Here is a 23,557-nt window from a genome sequence, read left to right on the forward strand (position 1 = left end):
TTTTTGGTGGTACGCGGGCCTCTCACTGTTGTGGCCTCTCCAGTTGCGGAGCACAGGCTCTCGACGCGCAGGCTCAGCAGCCATGGCTCACGGGCCCAGCCGCTCTGCGGCATGTGGGATCTTCCCGGACTGGGGCACAAACCCGTGTCCCCTGCATTGGCAGGAGGACTCTCAACCACTGCACCACCAGGGAAGCCCCAATGGCATTTTTTCACAGAACTAGAATAAAAAATCTTAAACTTTGTATGGAAACATGAAAGACCCTGAATAGCCAAAGTAACCTTGAGAATGAAAAATGGAGGAATCAGGCTCCCTGATTTCAGACTATATTACAAAGCTACAGTCATCAAAACAGTATGGTACTGGTAAAAAAACAGAAATATAGATCAATGTAAGAGGACAGAAAGCCCAGAAGTATACCCATACAATTATGGTCAATTAATCTACAACAAAGGAAGCAAGAATATACAATGGAGGAAAGACAGCCTCTTCAATAAGTGGTGCCAGGAAAACTAGACAACTGCATGTAAAACAATGAAATTAGAATATTCTGTAACACTATATAAAAACATAAACTCAAAATGGATTAAAGACCTAAATGTAAGACTGGATACTACAAAACTCCTAGAGGAAAACCTAGGCAGGACACTCTTTGACATAAATTGCAGCAATATCTTTTTGGATCCATCTCCTAGAGCAATGGAAATAAGCACAACAACAACAACAAAAACAAATTTGACCTAATTAAACTTAAAAGCTTTTATATAGCAAAGTAAGCCATAAACAAAACGAAAAGATAACCCACAGAATGGGAGAAAATATTTGCAAACAACAAGAGATTAATCTCCAAAACATATAAGCAGCTCATACAGCTCAATATCAAAAAAACAAACAACCCAAGAAAAAAATGATAAGAAGACCTAAATAGATGTTTTTCCAAAGAAGACATACAGATGGCCAAAAGGCACATGAAAATATGCTCAACATCGCTAATTTTTAGAGAAATGCAAATCAAAACTATGATGAGGTATCACCTCACACCAGTCAGAATGGGCATCATCAAAAGTCTACAAATAATAAATGCTGGAGAGGGTGTGGAGAAAAGGGAATTGTCCTACACTGTTTGTGGGAAGGTAAATTAGTGCAGCCACTATGAAGAACAATATGTAGGTTCCTCAAAAAACAAAAAATAGAGCTACCATTTGATCCTGTAATCCTACTCCTGGGCATATATCCAGGGAAAACCATAATTTGAAAAGACACATGCACCCCAATGTTCATTGCATCAGTATTTACAATAGCCATGACATGGAAGCAACCTAAATGTCCATCAACACATGAACAGATAAAGAAGATGTGGTATATACACACAATGGAATATTCAGCCATAAAAAAAGAATGAAATAATGCCATTTGCAGCAACAAGGATGGACTAGAGATTATCATACTAAGTGAAGTAAGTCAGACAGAGAAAGACAAACATCATATGATATTGCTTATATGTGGGATCTAAAAAAATAATACAAATGAACTTATTTACAAAACAGAAACAGACTCACAGACATAGCAAACAAACTTAGGCTTACCAAGGGGGAAAGGGGGGTTGTGGGAGGGATAACTTATACATACTATTATATATAAAGTAGATAACCAACAAGGACCTACTGTATAGCACAGGAAACTATACTCAATATCTTATAATAATGTATAAGGGAAAAGAATCTGAAAAGGAATATATATATATATATATTCCTTTTCTATATATATATATATAACTGAAACACGGCGCTGTACACCTGAAACTAACATGATATTGTAAATCAACTATACTTCGATTAAAAAAAATCTCTCCATATATTTGGCAATTTGAACATTAGAGTTGTGCTAAATTAAGTTAAATGTTGGAAGTTTATTGAATAGCTAGGTCATTCCCAAATAAAGTAAGATACTGAAACATAAATTACTGAACATTGGCTTCCTTTTACAGCGAAAATAAAGGTATTTAGAATTATTAATAAATACATTTTGTGCCACACTGAGGTATTTTCTATAAGAAAGCACATGTTTTTAGAATTTATTATTGGTATTTTTGTTTTGCCAATCTACAGAATGCTAATGTAAAAGCTCATCATTGGCTTACTTCTTAGTTTTCACTAGAAATTAAGATTTTTAAGAGTTGAGAATTCTAATTTAAATATGTAATTAAAGCTAGTAGAAATAATAAGGGAAACATTTTAGGATACAGTAGCAAAGTAGGATGTGTGTTTTTAGTAAAAGAAGGTACGAGGAGTTGAATTGCGCTTTGTTAAGGGAAAAGAAAGTAATTTTTTTCTAGAGTTGATTGTTCCTGGATGAGAAAAAAAAAGGGACAAACTAATTTGAGTGCAGAAAATTATGGAAGGTTTATCGAAAAGGAACCCTGAGAAAACAATTTTGTGCCTGGTCAGGATTGGCTAAATTTAGAATAAATTTAATTGAGTAAATAAATTTTAAACATAAGCTGGTACAAAATCTGAATTTTGTTTTTCTCTCTGTTAAGAGGACAAAGTTTTCTTAAATGGTCAATCGGCATTTGATAACAGATTTTAAGTTTCTCTACCTTTTAAGTGATCTATTCCATATTTGCTATTGAAATCTTTTATTGTCCCTTTGGTTAAGTGAAGAAGTATTGTTTAACAGTGACCTATGATCCTATTTGACCAAGTATTTTAAAACCTTTTTGATATTTTTGGAGAAACTTCCCAAATCAAAATCTAATGAAGTTCCTTTGACCTCTAGCTAACTTTGAGATGCTTCAAAGGGCCCCTGAGACATCCCAAAGAGATGTATAATTAAACCTGATTAAACGAATTAGGTTCATTTGGAGTGTTAAATTACACGGGATTAGCATTGTCAAATGCGTAATAAATCTTATGTTGTGTGGGTAAATGTTATTAATATTTAAGTATTCTAGAAATTATATGGAATTCCTAAAAATATGGTATGTCTTGGTAAAATGTTATCAGTCATAATTCCAGTTATTATCTTAAAATGTTGTATGTCACAGGAGTAACTAAGTTTCTTTGTCAATTGCATTGTAAACAGGTCTTCAACCGTGCCTTCTTAAGTCTTTTATCATTCATAGATAGCTATTGTTTTACTCTGATGTCTTTGCAAAAATTCTTCCTCTTCAAGATGATTCACAGCAAGAACTTTTTGACAACTACAGGTTTCTGATAACTTTCAGATCATATGCTGAACTGGGAGAAAAATTAAAGAATTTTATAGGAAAACCTGATGGCTTCATAAAACAGTTAACAAAAAGGACTTCTCTGGCAGTCCAGTGGTTAAGACTCCATGCTTCCACTGCAAGGGGTGCGGGTTCAATCTCTGGTTGGGGAACTAAGATCCTGCATGCCACGTGGGTGGCCAAAAGAAAAAAAAAGGATTTTTTACATAGGACTGAGTGAACTGGTGAATAGGGTTATAATTTTTATGGTTTCTGTCTGAAGTATTACTGGCTTTTAATCTGTGTTTTCCAGATATAAGATATCTGGAAATAAGGAAACTTACCTCCTAATTATGACTTACAGCGATTTGGTAAATTATACCTTTGTAAGCAGTACTGAAACATTTATCCTTTCTCACTACCTGATCCCTCCAGAGACTGGAAACTCTTGGGTTCCCAGAAGCTTTATTAGGTAAATTAGGAAGACCACCTCATAACAGGTGCAGGAATCTCAAGGTATTTTGGAAACCTCAAAAAAGGAGGAATTCACCCGAATCTACAGATATCACCCACAAAATCTGTGACAAGCCCTTGCCGTGGTTTTCCTGGCCTTGAGAGGCATTTTAAAAATTCAATCTGAGATTCCTTATGAAAAAGTTCCAGCAAAGCCAATTTAGAAAGAGCCTGCATAATCAATTACACTTATGCAAATCATCAGGCCATGTTTATTGAAACCAGACTTACTTTGCAAACAAATTAGTCTTAATCTGGCTTTATTTGGTAGAAATGAGGGTAATTATAGACAGAAAAAGATTACGTTTCAGTGAATATTAAATTCTAGTTTAGTTAATTATGGTCTGTATTTACTAAGTCTCACTTCCCAGATAGCTCCTCACCGTTTTATTACTGTGAAGTTTAATTGAATGATTAAAAGGACACTCCAAGCTTGTTTCTGAAGCTTATCTCAGTAATCTAGCTTTAGATGCAGATTGGAGGCTCCATGGCCTGCAACCAGGAGATAATACGTACTGGAAAAGACATCATTTAAAGAACAATCTCTAACCTAAATGGAAGGACCCTCATCAGATACTCTTAACTAGCTCATGCACAGCAAAACTGAAGGGAATTGACTCTTGGATTAATACTTCCCAGTTAGAAAGGGCCCCTGCACTGGATGGGCTATAGAGATGACTACCAACACAAACTCACCTTAAAAAGACACTCAAACAGGAGAAACTACACTTATACCAGGACGAGAAGACAATGACATCAGAAATAGACAGATGTCCCAAGATGCCAGAACTGACCCATATGATCATTTGTAGTGTTTTTTTCTGTTTTTTTTTTTTACTTCTTGGAACTTTGCATATGGATAAAACATTTTTCCATCATGGGCCTGATTCTATGCTAGTTTTAAAAATCAATCCAATTGGGGCTTCCCTGGTGGCGCAGTGGTTAAGAATCCACCTGCCAATGCAGGCGACATGGGTTCAATCCCTGGTCCGGGAAGATCTCACATGCCGCGGAGCAACTAAGTCCGTGCGCCACAACTACAGAGACTGCACTCTAGAGCCCACGAGCCACAACTACTGAGCCTGCATGCCACAACTACTGAAGCCCACGTATCTGGAGTCCATGCTCTGCAACTAGAGGAGCCACAGAGTGAGAAGCCCATGCACCGCAAGGAAGAGTAGCCCCTGCTCACTGCAACTAGAGAAAGCCTGCACGCAGCAACGAAGACCCAAGCAGCTATCAATCAATCAATCAATCCAGTTGTCGGGTTTGTGGTCAATTACCAGACACAAAGTTGTGTCTGGAACTTCTGGTTTACCTTGGTGGATTTGTCCTCTCCAAGGTTCTAACTGGATGGCTCTTGGGAAATTTATTCTAGAAGAAAGAAGTTATAGTTTTGTTTGGGCCACTATTGATATTACTAGATGAGACTCCCTCACTTGACCTATCAATTATACTTGCTCTGACCATCGCCATAAATACAGATTTTCTCTTAAAGTTACTCAGTCTCAATCAGAGCAACAAGCAAAATTTTGGCCAAAAAATATAACCTCCCTCCATTGTGGGATGGCTTTATATGGCTAACATGAGGCTATGATCACTTAAGTTTAAGGCCCCCCTTATGTTGGGAACAGTCAAACCATACTAAGGATAACCAGCCTAATAACACTAGGAAATTGGACTGGGTGCCTTATGCACAATGCCTGTGTATCATTTCCCTTAAAGATAAGAATTGTTACAGAACAGACTACGTCAGAAGACCTGGTGATATACTGTGCCACACCTAATGGAAGTTCTTGACTTAAATTCTTAGTTATGACCTTACTCATACTACTAGCTATATTACCTGTATATTGCCTATTTTACAAGATTGCTGTTTCTTGCGTTACTAAATGTGTGACAGAGCCTTTGATAAGATGATGACTAGGTTACCTGAAGCAAGTAACCAGTTATATAGTTCTATATAAGAACAATGATTGTAATAGTGTAACTCTAGATATGGTAAGAAGAAACAAGAGGGAACCATTTTCTGGACCATAACAGACTAGTAAGACAGGTGGTCCAGAGACCTTTGGCTACTGTTAATAGGACCTAGTCCAGTCACATTGAGTGGCCTATCTATGAAATCCTTGCCTGACCTAGGAATGAGCATTCCTAGCACTGTGGGACAAAACGGTCACGAAATGCCTCCCAAACCATGGTCGAATTTATGACCATGAGGGGGCGCTGTCACTACAAATTATTGCTGGCCATCTGGTTCTACAAGAATAAAGTCACTAGTCACTGCAATCGCTGACCCTCAACACACTCTGAAAGGAGATCAGGGCAGAGATCAGGAATGAGGCACTCTGCTCTGGGAAAAACTGGCAGAACAGGCCTTTACATAGTTAGATATTTTCAGGAGACAATTTTATGAGCCCAATTTCTTGCATCTTTTCATATCTAGACAAGCACTAAAATCATTAATGGGGACATCTGCTCCTCGTGACTAGCAGCAAACCTTCTGCCAAAATGTGTGCCTGACTGCATGTATCCCCCCTTCACTAATATCATATATATACTGACCCCCGCCCCAACCTCTAGGGAGCAGTTCCTCAGAGCTATCTGAGATGCTATCTCCCATGCTACAGTCCTTATTTGGCCCCAAATAAAACTTAACTCACAACTCTCACGTTGTGCTTTTTTTTTTTTTCAGTCAATGAGAAGAATAGTCATTCAAATCCAGGTATGTCTGACTGCAAAGATACCATCTGAATCCTGAAAACCCTTCACAGGCCAGTTGTTCCATATTACCTCTCAATGCCATATCCTCTCATACTGTACATAGCTAGTAATTTCTCATTTAATATTTATTTACTGTTTCTTAGTGGTTCCAATTTTTTCTTTTTTTTTTCAGTACATAGGCTTTGCTATCTTCTTGCTCCCATAACACTTTGTATGTGTCATTTAACTTGTGAACTCTCAAAAATGAATTGCTAACGAGAAGAGTGAATCATTTTCCATGTTTAGTTTCCAAGATTTCTCATTTTGAAAAAATAGGTTTCCAAATATTAACTTGCTTTAAATGATTACGCATACAAACCCCACATCCATAAACTTTATCTTAAATTAAAAATAAAAGCCTGCCAAGCTAGAGTACATAAATAGCTCTTTTAAAATCACTGGATAAGAGTTTAAATTACCAGAGGTTGCATCATTATGGGTTATTTGAGAATTGTTTGTCTTCTATAATATGAAGTTATTCTCATAGGAATACTGATTAAAATAGAAACCAGATGTGTTTTTCAATACTAGAGTGAAAAAAATGACAAACAAGTAGAAAATTATTATAAGAATGACCTAAGGAGGTTTCTAGAAACTTGAAGCATGGGTATAATAGAAAAAGTGTGTGTGTGTGTGTGTGTGTGTGTGTGTGTGTGTGTGAGAGAGAGAGAGAGAGAGAGAGAGGAGAATAAAAAAATGAAGGAGAATGAATAGGATAAGAAACAGTTTCAGAATTCAACAGAAGAAAAAAACTTCCTAAACCTTGATAAATATTTGGTATCACCAAGGAAATAGCATAAATGAATTTTTACCTATGGACCAAAAAAGTGAAAAAGGAAAAAAACAGGGACAAGATGGTCTTTCAGTCTAAAGGAATTAATTTAATTCCAAAAAAATGAGGACTACTGTTGAAAGAAAAAAAAAAAGCCCCCTTTAAATTTAAAATATGACATGCTCTGGGTGCGATAAAACGATCCAGAAATTTTATATTTTTCACCCCTCTCTTCCACATTTTTAGAGGGATGAAAAGAACAATAATGTTTTTGATGCTTTGAATTTGCTTCTTGGTTTTATTTTCGATTATATTAGAAATACAGTATACTTATTACTACAATATGTCAACATGCTGAGTGGAATAAATGGAATGGAAGGTGTAAAGGCAATCAAGGGAAGGGAGGAGTACACCGTACATAATTTCATTACCATTTTTGAATTAGTCTTTAATCGCCCCTTTCATTATACTAAGAACTAGTGTTATTCTCTTTAATTTTATTTACCCAAGGCAAAAATAATAAAGCGAATGCTAGTCTATTATCCTTCGAATAATTTAAAATATAGTAGAACTTCATTCATTTGGGGTCCCTTAATTCAGAATTTGTTACCATTCAAATTGAGTTTGCACTGAAGTTTATCTTTCTGCTTTGCAGATATTTCCAAGATAGTACAAATTAGTAGGATAAATCAGTTGTCAGGGGAGATTTAAAAATATTTAAGAGAGAAAGCAACTTTCAAACATCTTTCAGTACTTTCACATTCACATTTGCAAATAAGTTAATAAGCTATTTCTATATTTTTCTTATTGATTCAATTAAGCCAGGTGACAGTTTGATTTATTACACATATAGTTCTTGGCATTAATAAACAGTACTTCTTTTAAAATATACTATAATTTTTGATTTTTACTAATTCAGCAATTCTCTAAACTCATGAAACTACGCTTCCAACTTCCAAGCTTTTTTTTTTTTATATATATAAATTTATTTATTTATTTTTGGCTGCATCGGGTCTTCATTGCTGTGCACTGGCTTTTCTCTAGCTGCAGTGAGCTGGGGCTACTCTTTGTTGCGGAGCACAGGCTCTAGGCGTGCGGGCTTCAGTAGTTGCAGCACACAGGCTCAGTAGTTGTGGTGCATGGGCTTAGATGCTCCACGGCATGTGGGATCTTCCTGGACCAGGGCTCGAACCCGTGTCCCCTGCATTGGCAGGCAGATCCTTAACCACTGCACAACCAGGGAAGTCCTCCAAGCTTCTTAGGCTAGGAAATCAAAGCTACAATCTTGTGCAGCCAAAAAATTCTATTAGAAAAAAATCAGGCAGTCTTTTGTTTTTCTTCTGGCTACTATCAAATGACTGATTAACTGTCTTTTTTTTTTAACTTCACTAATTTCTCTTGGCATTAGGTATGTGAAAGTTTAGTTTCTGATTTTTTTGTTGTTGTATAGTTCACTGTGGCATTATATGCTGATATGAACTACTCTACTACAACATTCCTCTAGAATATAAAAGCAATTTTCTTTTAGGTAAAATACTCAGAGAGAGTATTAAGTATTGATTTCTTTTTAAATTGCCAACATTGTTAGTTAAAAACTTCTTTCTCAGTGTCACAAGAATTGACTGAACTGTACATTAACCTATATTTGGACAACTTTGAAACTCATTTATGGCTGTAACCAAAAAATAAAACTCCTTTAGGCTTTTATAATAAGGTCTCATAACATAGCTTGCCTTCTGATAATTTCATGTGTTATAATACTGGGGTCTTTGATATTCTGGTTGTCAGAAATATTTTTAATTAGGGAAATGAGGAAGGATAGCCCTCATTTAATATTTTTGTCAAAATACATACTTAATACTGCTATGAGAAAAGTTTTCTTTTTGCACCAGAGTACCTTAAAAAGAGATTCTAATTCCACACTTTGTGTTAACTGATTTGCAAGATGCTTACTGGTTCTCATTTTAAGGGAGTAACAGGTCCAGATCCCTCTGATCCAGAATGAGTAGGTTTTTTGGGTTATAGCATTCCTCTCACCTAAACTTTCCAACCGCCTGATTTTCCCCTCCAATGCTGGTCTTCTTCCAGTCTTTCTTATCTCTACAAATGACACCACTATTTATCCTGTTACAAATGTCAGACATCTGGAATTTAACCTTGACTCCTCCTTGTCTTTCACATTGAATCTATCACCAAGATTTGTCTCCAAAATTTCTCTACCTGCTTCTTTCCCTCTCCCTGCCATGATCCTAGTCTAAGGAATCATCATCTGCAAAGTGGATTATAGCCACAGCCTCCTAACTGGTCTCCTTACTTCAACTTTTGCCATCCTCCAAACCATTCTCACAAAGTTTTCAGGATGATCACATTACTCATTGATTATTACCCATTATACTTAGGATCAGATCCAAAGTCCCCATTGTTGATATCAAGATCCTACACACGTTGCTTTCAAATCACCTAACTTTCCCCTTGTTAACTCTGTTCCAGTTATACTGTCATTTAGTTTCTGGAACACACCTCATTTTCACCTCAGAGCCTTTGTTTTCCCTGTTACCTTTGCCTGGAATACATTACTTCCACTTCTGATTTCTTCTTATCCTTCAGATCTCAGCTTAAATGTCACCTCCTCAGAAAGGTCTTTTGTGACCAGATTTAAACCATCCCTTCTCCTCCCTTCTCCTTCAAGTTATTTGTTACCATAGTACCTATTTATTTCCTCCTGCAATATAATCAGAATTCTTTTATATGTTCATAATCTGTCCCCTCCTCCATGATTTAAGCTCCATGAAGTCAGGGACCTTGCTTATCTTACCGAACAGTATATCTCTATCATATTGCGTACTACCTAAATACACCGTAAATGTTGATTTGAAGCAAGTAGCTGAGTTCATCAAGGGACAAAGATTTTATTGTATCATTGAAAACTCAATATGTAAAATTTCAAAGGAAATATCTGATAATTGCTTACATGACTCTTGGGTTCCTCACCAGACTGAAGATATAAGAGAGAAGAAAGAAAGAGAGGAGAGTGGAGGCAGAGAAAGTAGGGAGAGGGAGAAGCAGAGAGACAATTTGTGAGGAGGATTTCTTCTCTGTTAGTTCTCTTCCCTACCAAGAGACGTGAGGAGCAGGTGAATCTCCCGTTACCCTAAATCTAGTGAGACAGGTGTTCTGGAAGTGTTGATCATCACAGAGGATGTTGGAACAGAAGTTCCCACGTTAGAAAAAGAAGACTAGAATTTTATTCAGGAAAAATGGAGGTGTTACTGAATACTTTTGAGCAGAAAAATAACATGATTACAACTGTGCTTTAGGAAGATTAACTTGATAGCAACACATAAAATGGATTGGAGGTTGGAGAGAAGAGATGAAAGGAGATGGGTTAGGATAGAACGGACATGAAAGATAATAATTACTTGACTTAGGATGTGAAGGTAACAACCGATAGGAAGAAACAGGTGTTGAAGAAATTGTGGTGGTAGGATTGATAATTTTTGGAATTGATTAGCGGGAGAACTCATTATAACTGAGTTAATATTAAATACAATTGAAGGGAAAATATGAGTAATATTTAAAGATAGCAAGAAGGTTTAGTTTGAAAAGAAAGCCAGGGAGAAGTATGAACCTCCTTTCTCTTATGCATGAGTTATTTTGTTAGCTGCCAGTTTTACATGGACCTATATTTTACCAGATGCCTGGCTTTCTGTGAATGTATCTTTATACAAAGGATGTTGGACTCCATAACTTTCTTCTTCTTTACTACCATAATTATCTCTATTCTACCTCCTTCTTCCACTTTTGAAAAGTTCATCTAGTGCTGAAAAGTCATGGTTTTAAAGCTAATGAATGAAAAATTAAAACAATTTTGTAATTAACACACTGACATCCATGACATTAAAAAAATTGCTAGTTTTACTCCTCATTTTGCTATGTAGACAATGAATATGGAACCAAAGAATGACAATTTAAAGCAAAGAATGTAATAACCCTGACTGCATAGAGCATTTGTTGTTTTTTATAATGTTTTCCTAGGGGTGAAGCAAAACTCTCTCCATAGCCATTATAACAATTTCCAACTGTTAGAGTGGCACTAGGCTGTCAAAAACAGGCACTAATGTATTGCCCTGAATCAAGGAGACTGAGTCTTTGCTAAAGTTAAGCATTAATTTAAAAGGTGTCAAGGCAATCAAGAGTAAATTATATAATGTAACTTCATTATACAGAAAAAAGAAGAGCTAGTGACTCTCGAGATCTTGCTCCAGGTCCAAAGTTGTTTCGTAAGTTAAAAACATAATTTCAAGAGCTTGAATTCTAGATTAGCATTTTAGATAATTTTTATAAACATAAAATGAAATAAAACAAATTTTTATAGACTCAGAGACACAAAGAGTCTAGATACATTTGTAAACTGAGATATTTATATAGTTGAGTCACAGGCACACCACAATTTTGAGCATATGACTCAAACTTTGTATCTTATATACAGTTAGTTTTTAAATGTTAGGGCACAAGAGTAAGCACAAAGTTTGCATAAATGAAGATTTATAGGAACCCCAGGCTTGCTCAATTACTTTCGGGATTTTACTCCAGAGTTTAAACTATTGTCTTCGACCAGGTCTATAAGGTCTATAAGTAGACACGTCTGTACTCCAGCTTCCTATTACACTTAGAATAAACCCAAACTCCTATTACCATGACCTTCAAAGTTCTTTATGATCTGGCTCCTGTCTACTTGTCCACTTTCACTAATCTCTCACTCCTTTTCCCATTGCTCATGTACTTCATTAATATTGGCCTTCTTTCAGTTCTTGGAACACACCAAGGTCAGTCTTGTTCCAGGCATCTCAAAATTTACCTTCTCAGGTGGGCCTTTCTTACTTAAAGTAGGTCCCTCTACCCATTTACCTCTCTGCCTCCTATCTTCTTGAATACCTTCTTTGTATCCCATCCACACCCACCTGCCTCTGCCACACACACATGCCAAAGATCAGTGCGTTTATGTTCTTCCACTGGGATGCATACTCTTTAAATGAAAAGACCACTTCTAGAATACTCACCATTGTATCTCCAAAAGTCCAAGACAACACCTGGCACCCAGTAGGTATTTGATAAATACTTGTTAAGTGAATGAATCAAGGAAATGAGAAATGTTGGTTGTATGGCATGATTCAAAGTTGAGACTGAATTCATGAAATGGGACTGACAGAAGAGAAGATGAAGATAAATCCGTAGTGTGGTGATAGTGGTGGGAATGTAGTGGAAATAAATCTTGGACCACAATCTCAAATATGCAAAGGATAACATATAACTCTACGTTTATAAATCAACCTAGCTTCAACTTTGAGAATTTCAACCCCCCTTACCTCCCACCCCCAGTTAGTGGAAAACTTATGTCAATTATTCTTGGGTTCCCCTCTTCTGCTTCAAGATGAGATAGAATTCAAGGGTCTTGTTCAGGGCCAAGCCAAGGGCTTCTGGTTGTTGAGTCATTTGTCTACTCTGGTTACTTCTGGGTGTTCACTGACTCTGCTCACACAGTTCCTTCAGGGCTGAGTTCTCTGCTCTTCCAGATTTCTTTTAAAACATGGGAAATCTTTATGAGGGGTGCTTATGAGCCAGTCTGTTTAGACACATGGGCAGGCTTTACTCTTTGGAGCTTTGCTGCTTCTGCTGTGTGCTGTGGAGTTACCAGAAATGTAGAGCTTGGCTTCCCAAATAGACTTTTCTCTATGCTGCCTGTTCTATGGACTCTACCTTCTCTGGGATGCCTCTCAAAGGCACTTTTATGTTTCACTTCTTTTCAGGGAATTTAGCACAGTTTTTTGTTTTTTTTTTTCTCTTAAACTCCAGACTTTATGTGTAAACTATAGGCATAGCTATGACTGAATATTTTTTAAAAACTGTATTCATAATTTCCTCTAAAATGGCTTTCCAAAGCTGGCATCTAAAGAGCTCTATCATCTCTCAACTCAAAAGAGCCTTAGGATCATCTTTGACTCCCCCTTTTTCTTCTTCTTTCTTAGTAAATGAAATTACTGGCTTCAAAACAGCTTTTCTTTCTCTTCCCACTGCCAATCTGTTGATTCTGGAAGTTATCATTGCACACTGTAATAGCTTCTTGATTTGTCTCCGTGCTAGTATTCTGCTCCCCAAACCATTCTTTATACCATCACAAGATAAATGAACCTATTACTATCCATTTCCAAAATACTTCATAGCTCCTAACTGTTTCCCAGTTGAGGTGAGATGATCTGGCTTGTTATTTATGGTCCTGAAAGATTTGAACCCTCCATTCTCTTGCCTGCATTCCTTCTAGACTCTCCCCAACCTCTTTCTTAAATTATTCTCTTTAGTCAAAATTTTACTCTGTTCATGTATCTCATTACTTGCACTTGTAATATTGCATGAACTAGAATATTCTCTTCCCAGCCTACTTACCAGCTGTACTTCTCTAAACTGTCCTAACAGTTATTCCCTAATTCTTTGAAGAGATCACTTTGTGCAGGCTTTTGATAATATTTCTATTATTGTCTTGAATTATAAATTTGTTGTGATTTACTTTTCATGTTATCTTTCCCTAATTAGACTGTGGACTTTTTTTCTAATTTTAATTTTATTTTTTAAAAAATCTTTATTGGAGTTTAACATCTTTATTTAAAATGGTGTTACTTCCTGCTGTATAACAAAGTGAATCACCTTTACATATACATATATCCCCATATCTCCTCCCTTTTGTGTCTCCCTCCCACCCTCCCTATCCCACCCCTCTAGGTGGACACAAAGCACTGAGCTGATCTCCCTGTGCTATGTGGCTGCTTCCCACTAGCTACCTAGTTTACATTTGGTAGTGTATATATGTCCATGCCACTCTCTCACTTTGTCCCAGCTTACCCTTCCTCCTCCCCATGTCCTCTAGTCCCTTCTCGAGGTCTGCATCTTTATTCCTATCTTGCCCCTAGGTTCTTCAGAACCATTTTGTGTTGTTGTTTTTTAGATTCCATAAATATGCGTTAGCATATGGTATTTGTTTTCCTCTTTCTGACTTACTTCAGTCTGTTTGACAGCCTCTAGGTCCATCTGCCTCACTACAAATAACTCAATTTCGTTTCTTTTTATGGCTGAGTAATATTCCATTGTATATGTGTGCCACATCTTCTTTATCTATTCGTCTGTCGATGGACACTTAGGTTGCTTCCATGTCCTGGCTATTGTAAATAGAGCTGCAATGAACATTGTGGTACGTGACTCTTTTTGAATTATGGTTTTCTCAGGGTATATGCCCAGTAGTGGGATTGCTGGGTCGTATGGTAGTTCTATTTTTAGTTTTTTAAGGAAACTCCATACTGTTCTCCATAGTGGCTCTATCAATCTACATTCCCACCAACAGTGCAAGAGTGTTCACTTTTCTCCACACCCTCTCCAGCATTTATTGTTTGGAGATTTTTTTGAAGATGGCCATTCTGACTGGTGTGAGATGATATCTCATTGTAGTTTTGATTTCCATTTCTCTAATGATTAGTGATGTTGAACATCCTTTCATGTGTTTGTTGGCAAACTGCATATCTTCTCGGCAGAAAGGTCTATTTAGGTCTTCTGCCCATTTTTGGATTGGGCTGTTTGTTTTTTTTGATATTGAGCTACATGAGCTGCTTGTAAATTTTGGAGATTAATCCTCTGTCGGTTGCTTCATTTGCAAATATTTTCTCCCATTCTGAGGGTCGTCTTTTGGTCTTGTTTATGGTTTCCTTTGCTGTGAAAAAGCTTTTAAGTTTCACTAGGTCCCATTTGTTTATTCTTGTTTTTATTTCCATTTCTCTAGGAGGTGGGTCAAAAAGGATCTTCCTGTGATTTATGTCATAGAGTGTTCTGCCTTTGTTTTCCTCTAAGGGATAGTGTCTGGCCTTACATTTAGGTCTTTGATCCATTTTGAGCTTATTTTTGTGTATGGTGTTAGGGAGTGTTCTAATTTCATTCCTTTACATGTAGCTGTCCAGTTTCTCCAGTGCCACTTACTGAAGAGACTGTCTTTTCTCCACTGTGTATTCTTGCCACCTTTATCAAAGATAAGGTGACCATATGTGTGTTGGTTTATCTCTGGGCTTTCTATCCTGTTCCATTGATCTATATTTCTGTTTTTGTGCCAGTACCATACAGTCTTGATTACTGTAGCTTTGTAGTATAGTCTGAAGTCAGGGAGCCTGATTCCTCCAGCTCTGTTTTTCTTTCTCAAGATTGCTTTGGCTATTCAGGGTCTCTTGTGTTTCCATACAAACTGTGAAATTTTTCATTCTAGTTCTGTGAAAAGTGCCATTGGTAGTTTGATAGGGATTGCATTGAATCTGTAGATTGCTTTGGGTAGTATACTCATTTTCACAATGTTGATTCTTCCAATCCAATAACATGGTATACCTCTCCATCTGTTTCTATCATCTTTAATTTCTTTCATCAGTGTCTTATAATTTTCTGCATACAAGTCTTTTGTCTCCTTAGGTGGGTCTATTCCTAGATATTTTACTCTTTTTGTTGCAATGGTAAATGGGAGTGTTTTCTTAATTTCACTTTCAGATTTTTCATCATTAGTGTATAGGAATGCAAGAGATTTCTGTGCATTAATTTTGTATCCTGCTGCTTAACCAAATTCATTTATTAGCTCTAGTAGTTTTCTGGTAGCATCTTTAGGATTCTCTATGTATAGTATCATGTCATCTGCAAACAGTGACAGCTTTACTTCTTCTTTTCTGATTTGGATTCCTTTTTCTTCTCTGATTGCTGTGGCTAAAACTTCCAAAACTATGTTGAATAACAGTGGTGAAAGTGGGCAACCTTGTCTTGTTCCTGATCTTAGTGGAAATGCTTTCAGTTTTTCACCATTGAGGACGATGTTGGCTGTGGGTTTGTCATATACGGCCTTTATTAGGTTGAGGTAAGTTCCCTCTATGCCTACTTTCTGGAGGGTTTTTATCATAAATGGGTGTTGAATTTTGTTGAAAGCTTTCTCTGCATCTATTGAGATGATCATATGGTTTTTCTCTTTCAATTTGTTAAGATGGTGTATCACATTGATTGATTTGCGTATATTGAAGAATCCTTGCACTCCTGGAATAAACTCCACTTGATCATGGTGTATGATCCTTTTAATGTGCTGTTGGATTCTGTTTGCTAGTATTTTGTTGAGGATTTCTGCATCTACGTTCATCAGTGATATTGGCCTGTAGTTTTCTTTCTTTGTGACATCTTTGTCTGGTTTTGGTTTCAGAGTGATGGTGGCCTCATAGAATGAGTTTGGGAGTGTTCCTCCTTCTGGTATATATTGGAAGAGTTTGAGAAGGATAGGTGTTAGCTCTTCTCTAAATGTTTGATAGAATTCGCCTGTGAAGCCCTCTAGTCCTGGGTTTTTGTTTGTTGGAAGATTTTTAATCACAGTTTCAATTTCAGTGCTTGTGATTGGTCTGTTCATATTTTCTATTTCTTCCTGATTCAGTCTTGGCAGGTTGTGCATTTCTAAGAATTTGTCCATTTCTTCCAGGTTGTCCATTTTATTGGCATAGAGTTGCTTGTAGTAATCTCTCATGATCCTTTATATTTTTGCAGTGTCAGTTGTTACTTCTCCTTTTTCATTTCTAATTCTATTGACTTGAGTCTTCTCCCTTTTTTTCTTGATGAGTCTGGCTAATGGTTTATCAATTTTGTTTATCTTCTCAAAGAACCAGCTTTTAGTTTTATTGATGTTTGCTATCGTTTCCTTCATTTCTTTTTCATTTATTTCTGATCTGATCTTTATGATTTCTTTCCTTCTGCTAACTTTGGGGTGTTTTTGTTCTTCTTTCTCTAATTGTTTTAGGTGTAAGGTTAGGTTGTTTATTTGAGATGTTTCTTGTTTCTTAAGGCAGGATTGTATTGGTATAAACTTCCCTCTTATAACTGTTTTTGCTGCATCCCATAGGTTTTGGGTTGTCGTGTTTTCATCATCATTTGTTTCTAGGTATTTTTTGATTTCCTGTTTGATTTCTTCAGTGATCGCTTGGTTATTAAGTAGTGTATTGCTTAGCCTCCATGTGTTTGTATTTTTTACAGATTTTTCCCTGTAATTGATATCTAGTCTTATAGCATTGTGGTTGGAAATGATACTTGATACGATTTCAATTTTCTTAAATTTACCAAGGCTTGGTTTGTGACCCAAGATATGATGTATACTGGAGAATGTTCCATGAGCACTTGAGAAGAAAGTGTATTCTGTTGTTTTTGGATGGAATGTCCTATAAATATCAATTAAGTCCATCTTGTTTAATGTATCACTTAAAGCCTCTGTTTCCTTATTTATTTTCATTTTGGATGATCTGTGCATTGGTGAAAGTGGGGTGTTAAAGTCCCCTACTATGAATGTGTTACTGTCGATTTCCACTTTTATGGCTGTTAGCATTTGCCTTATGTATTGAGACGCTCCTATATTGGCTGCATAAATGTTTACAATTGTTATATCTTATTTTGGATTGATCCCTTGATCATTATGTTGTGTCCTTCTTTGTCTCTTATAATAGTATTTGTTTTAAAGTCTATTTTGTCTGATATGAGAATTGCTACTCCAGCTTTCGTTTGATTTCCATTTGCATGGAATATCTTTTTCCATCCCTCACTTTCAGTCTGTATGTGTGTCTAGGTCTGAAGTGGGTCTCTTGTAGACAGCATATATATAGGGCTTGTTTTCGTATCCATTCAGCCAGTCTATGACTTTTGGTTGGAGCATTTAATCCATTTACATTTAAGGTAGTTATCACTATGTATGTTCCTAACACCATTTTCTTAATTGTTTGGGGATTGTTATTGTAGGTCTTTTCTTTCTCTTGTGTTTCCTGCCTAGAGAAGTTCCTTCAGCATTTGTTGTAGAGCTGGTTTGGTGGTGCTGAATTCTCTTAGCTTTTGCTTTTCTGTACAGGTTTTAATTTCTCCCTTGAATCTGAACGAGATCCTTGCTGGGTAGAGTAATCTTGGTTTTAGGTTTTTCCCTTTCATCACTTTAAATATGTCCTGCCAGTCCCTTCTGGCTTGCAGAGTTTCTGCTGTAATATTAGCTGTTAACCTTATGGGGATTCCCTTGTATGTTATTTGTTGTTTTTCCCTTGATGCTTTTAATATTTTTTCTTTGTATTTAATTTTTGATAGTTTGATTAATATGTGTCTTGGTTTGTTTCTCCTTGAATTTATCCTGAATGGGACTCTCAGTGCTTCCTGGACTTGATTTACTATTTCCTCTCCCATGTTAGGAAAGTTTTCAACCATATTCTCTTCAAATATTTTCTCAGTCCTTTTAAGACAATCCATTTTTAAATTTAAGTCTTGAATATTTAATTAGCAATTTTTGACCTCTGATCTATTGATTTCTTAGTATAAAATCTGTAGGGTCAATTTGGAACAGATGAATTTAGGAGCTCTTGAATATCTTTACATGTGAACTAACTGTTAATAATTTTCATTTCTTTAGAAGAAATATCCAAGTCCTAGGAGTTCTGACCGTGCTCAGTATTGTTGCCTACAAAACTAATGGAGGTATGATTCAGATCACAGTAGCATCATACTTTCTTTTTTTTTTTTTCTTTCTTTTCCCCCTTTTTAGAGAAATACATGATGGAATATTTTGTAGCTATCTAGCTTTCAACAGAGGCAATTAAGGAAGGGCCATCCTCTTCTGCTCTAATAAACTTAGAAATGTCATATTTGGTGCCTAAAGAATAACTGAATATGTTTAAACTATGCTGTGCTATTGATTCTGTTCTCCAAAAGCATAGACACAAAGGGAAATCACATAAATTATAATACAACTGAACATACTTAATTTTGTTTTCCTATTTGGTCTACATGCACCACCTGGTGGTAAAGTCGTGTATTTCAAGTGCAGTGTTTGTGTGTGTGTGTGTGTGTGTGTGTGTGTGTGTGTGTGTGTGTGTGTGTGTGTTGGGGGTATTAATATGGGAAAGAGAATTTTAATATGTATTCCTAATTATTGTTTTAGATTAACAATGCAATTATTTTGCAACAAATATCTAATAAAACACTAGAACGCTACTATATACACGTTAGAACAGGAAATAAAGGGGAGAATAACTCATGTTGGAAAGCAAAGTAGCATTCTCTTATTTACATGAGCTATACCTCTTAAAATTCCATCCCTAAATTAACATTTATTTATTGCATTAATGTTCTTATTAAAGGCAAGAGTCAAACATTGATAACCAATATAAAACTATATAATTTTTTTTAATTTTTAAGAATAATAATTTTAAAAGTATGTATCTTCTTCCTTATCTTAGTAGTTAGTGTAAGTAACAAGTCACAGAATTTTAAAACTACAAGGCACAATAGAATCATCTAGACTAATTTTACAAATGTAGCAGCTGAGATTCAGAAATGTCAGGTGACTTGCCCAGGCCATAATTAGTGGCCCAACTCAAATAAGAATGTTGTTATTCTTACTTTCAGTCTAGTAACATAAGATATAAAATTTTACTCATATGCAATGCAGAAATATCTCTGTATGAAGAGATATACCCTTAACTCAGCTACATAGTTCTTGAAGACAGTAAGATGTGAATTAATACACATTAGTAGTTTCATTCTAACATTCTGAACACAAAGGAGTAATAGTAGAAATGCATGCATCATAAAGCCATGTAAAAGATTTTAAATTAAAAAAATCCCTTTTACATACATGTTCCAAGGAATATTTTCAACTTATATACAACTTCTATGTTATAAGACAATCTAAAAAAATTCCCTTTCCCTTTCTAACTGCTTCAGAGTCAGAGATTTGTTTCTACAAAGTAGGTACCCAGTTGTAGGTCTGAGCATAAACCATGTTCATAGCTCCCTCTCATGACCATTGAATGAATACTATACAAGCCTCCTTTATTCTCGCTGTTGTATTCAACTAACAGCTCACTGGTTAAGTTTTAATTGCTTCCAATGAGGTCAGCAAAGGTATTTATCGAAAAGCCCTGAATAAAAGGCTCCACACACACACACACAAGCTCACACGCGCTCACATACACAGAGAAAATCCTCTTGCCTGTTGATTTATGGAAACAATTATGATTCTGCTGGAGAATTTCTCAGCTGAGAAATAGTTTGTAGCTACAGTAGAGAGGCTCAAGTTGCACAGGGCAGACAACAGACATGGAATTCTTGTGTATCCAGCTGTTATCAACAGAACAAGTAAGTGACTGTTATTTGTCTTTAAAAATAATGCTGAATATTTGTTAGTAGTTTATCTCTTTTTCTGGTTTTAGTACTGAGGGGAAAAGTAAAGTTACCAGATTTTTGAGCTGTGAGATTATCTATAGTAATTCTGCTGTAGAACTTACATAAAGATAAGGTTGAAATTCTCCAGAGCAATCCTGACATTTAACTTGAGAAATGTGGGCAGCTCAGGAGAAAATAACTGACAAACCACAAACGTAAAAGAATATAATAAAGAAACCTAGGGAAAAGCATTTATATTTTGTTAATAGTAATTTTAGAACTTAATTTAAATCAACAGCTGTAATTGCAGGATATTTCTTACCAAGTACGAACTGGAATGAATGGTACAATCATATTCTGATTTGTCTCTACTAATGCATAACTTTTGTAAATCTACATACAGAGTGGTAAAGACATTGACATCCTCTGTGAAAGCTGTTTTAAATGTACCTTCACAGTATGAATTACACAGTATGTTATAATAGTATTTACACACTGAAATTTATACATATAATTTTTCATCTTCCTCTCTCTCCTCCCTCCCCATTCTTAATCTCTCATTGCAAACAGAAGTCAAGTAGCAAACAGCAACGCAGCAACTGAGCTTATTACAACCTGTTTTTATAAGGATATACTGACAGAGAGTTATTTAAGGAGGAATTCTATATTGTTATCAGGAACTAAAAGGATAAGGCTAACCACTGGGAGAGTGCAACTATTCTTTCTTAAATCAATCTACAGTTCACAGATAGGACAAGGTCAATGACCTAGGAACAACAATCAACTCAAGATTTAATTTTCATTATGTTATTCATGAACACCCGGGGCACTATACTATAATGCACAAATGGATACTGACATGGATCCTGCCAAGTTTGCTCTACAGATCATGCTTCCACATTATCTGTCTAGTGGGCACTATATCTTTAGCTTGCAATGACATGACTCCAGAGCAAATGGCTACAAATGTGAACTGTTCCAGCCCTGAGCGACATACAAGAAGTTATGATTACATGGAAGGAGGGGATATAAGAGTGAGAAGACTCTTCTGTCGAACACAGTGGTATCTGAGGATTGATAAACGAGGCAAAGTCAAAGGGACCCAAGAGATGAAGAATAATTACAGTAAGTAATGTTTTTTATTTACAGCACAGCTTATGAACCTTAATCTGTGAAAGGATCAATTTTCAAGTGACATGTTTTCTCCGTTTCCTTTTTTTTGAAAAAAAAATTAAATATAACTTTCTATTGGCTCTAAATCGGGATAGTTAAACTATGTTCCTAAAACTATCTCCTGGAGTAGGGCAAATCTACTAATACTATAGTTGGAGCTGATCACTCAAGCCGATTTGAAAATATATTCTCCATGTCCTAAGCTCAAAATGCTCATATGTTAAGCAAAATGTAAATGCTATTATTCATACTGAAATGTGATTTATTGTCTTCTAGCAAAAGGCATTAGGAACTCTAATAGAGTACTCAGTAAATGCTCACCAAAAATGACTTACCATTAGTTTGAGGAACAGATAATTTTTAAAAATAATTTGATTTCCCTTGAAAAAATATTTCCATGGTGTGAAATACTGAAAATATGCATTCAGTGACTTGTGCAATTGTGTATAGTTTTAAAACAGAAGGGAATCTGTGGTATCCTCATCTGTTCATAACATAAAGAACTTGTATTTGATTGCTTAATCATTTACCTAGGCACAAAAATAGGTTCCTTCTAACATTTTCTTTATCTAAATATTCTGTGCCATAATAGTTCCATGGTACCTTAAGAGAAATGTGAATGTGAAGGAGGAAATAAAAGTGAGTTGGAGGAGATGTTCATTCCATGATTTAAATGTAAATAATTACATTTTCCTCAAGAATCAGTTATTCTTTTCATGTTGATATGTCAGGGTTGGATTTATCATTTAGCAGCTATGATTAATAACCAATTTCAAAAGTATTAAGTTTTATGGGGTAAAATATCAATATATACCTGAACATATACATTAAGAATTTAAAATCCCTGAGTGGAAGGAAATTTTGTTTGTATTACTAGTACTTGAACAATGTTATTATCATATCATTTTATAATATTATGCATGTCAAAGTCAATTGAAGAAGAATGCACGGGGTGATGGTGTAAACATTTGCCTAGCACAGTGCTAGGATTATAGTGAATATTTAAAACTTCCGCTGCTTGTTTAATAAATGGCTTTTAGGCTTCCAAACCAATGAACCAATATGGGAATATGGGGAATTACGTTTCCAATATGAAAATGAGAGAATCCACTTTTTAGACTATAACTGATATAGAATGTTAAGGCCATTTAAATGGATTGCTAACAGTATGGTTTTATTATTACCTCTATTAATAATGTTAATGTGCTAGTTCTAGAATATTGTTCTGATTACACTGAAGTTTAGGTAAGGAAATAACTACTTGGAGGAAAGTTTTGTGGAGAGCTACTTCTCTGTGAGCAACAGAATTTGGCTGACATCAATAAATAAATTTATTTATAAGTTATTGAGATTTATAATGGATAACAGAACTTGGTAGAGAAAACAGAGCCCAGGTGGAAATTATGACAGATAGGTCCAATCCCCGCCTATGAATGACTTTGGAACAATTTCTTACTTTTTCCAATTCTCATTTTTTTATCTACAGATGATCTCCAATATACCTTCTAGTTCTTACAGTCTATTTTATCCTAAACCTCAGAATATATAACATAAATGTGAACAATCTAAGTACTCATGTAATTACTGTAAACATTGAATGAGATGAAAGTGAATGTTATCTCAAAGATAAGTTAAGCTGTCAGAACTAATTTCAAATTGTAATAATAAGGTTACTGAACCTAAACACTACAGAATTCTTCCATATGCTAATTCCTTTTGAATGCTTTTACCAAGTAATGAAAAAGTGAAAAATTAGATGTAAAATCCAGTGAAAGTGAATAATATTCATAATTATTTGGGATCAATTAGAATATCTATGATTGGAATGCATTCAGACATATACGTTTTATTTTATATTAAAATTTCTTGAAACCACGAAACTCAGGTATTTT

The 23,557-nt window shown here is 35.6% G+C and overlaps 2 protein-coding genes across 3 annotated transcripts in view; one reads left to right on the top strand and one right to left on the bottom strand.

Moving 5' to 3' along the window:
* Positions 1-23,557, bottom strand: part of FAM227B (family with sequence similarity 227 member B) — a 253,534-nt gene that overhangs the window by 73,877 nt on the left and 156,100 nt on the right. The window lies entirely within an intron of this gene.
* The window catches only part of FGF7 (fibroblast growth factor 7), a 63,191-nt gene continuing 59,815 nt past the window's right edge, over positions 20,182-23,557 (top strand). Inside the window, exons 1-2 of one of the 2 annotated variants that reach the window (XM_027096634.1) lie at positions 20,182-20,465; positions 21,063-21,617. In XM_027096634.1, coding sequence (XP_026952435.1) covers positions 21,332-21,617 — 286 coding nt within the window. In that variant the 5' untranslated portion in view covers positions 20,182-20,465; positions 21,063-21,331. The remainder of the gene's footprint in view (positions 20,466-21,062; positions 21,618-23,557) is intronic. The other variant, XM_027096635.1, reaches the window with a different exon arrangement.

The sequence above is a fragment of the Aethalodelphis obliquidens genome, unplaced genomic scaffold (genome assembly GCF_003676395.1).
Source record: "Aethalodelphis obliquidens isolate GAN/ISIS:26980383/991018 unplaced genomic scaffold, ASM367639v1 scaffold105, whole genome shotgun sequence".
NCBI lineage: Eukaryota > Metazoa > Chordata > Mammalia > Artiodactyla > Delphinidae > Aethalodelphis > Aethalodelphis obliquidens.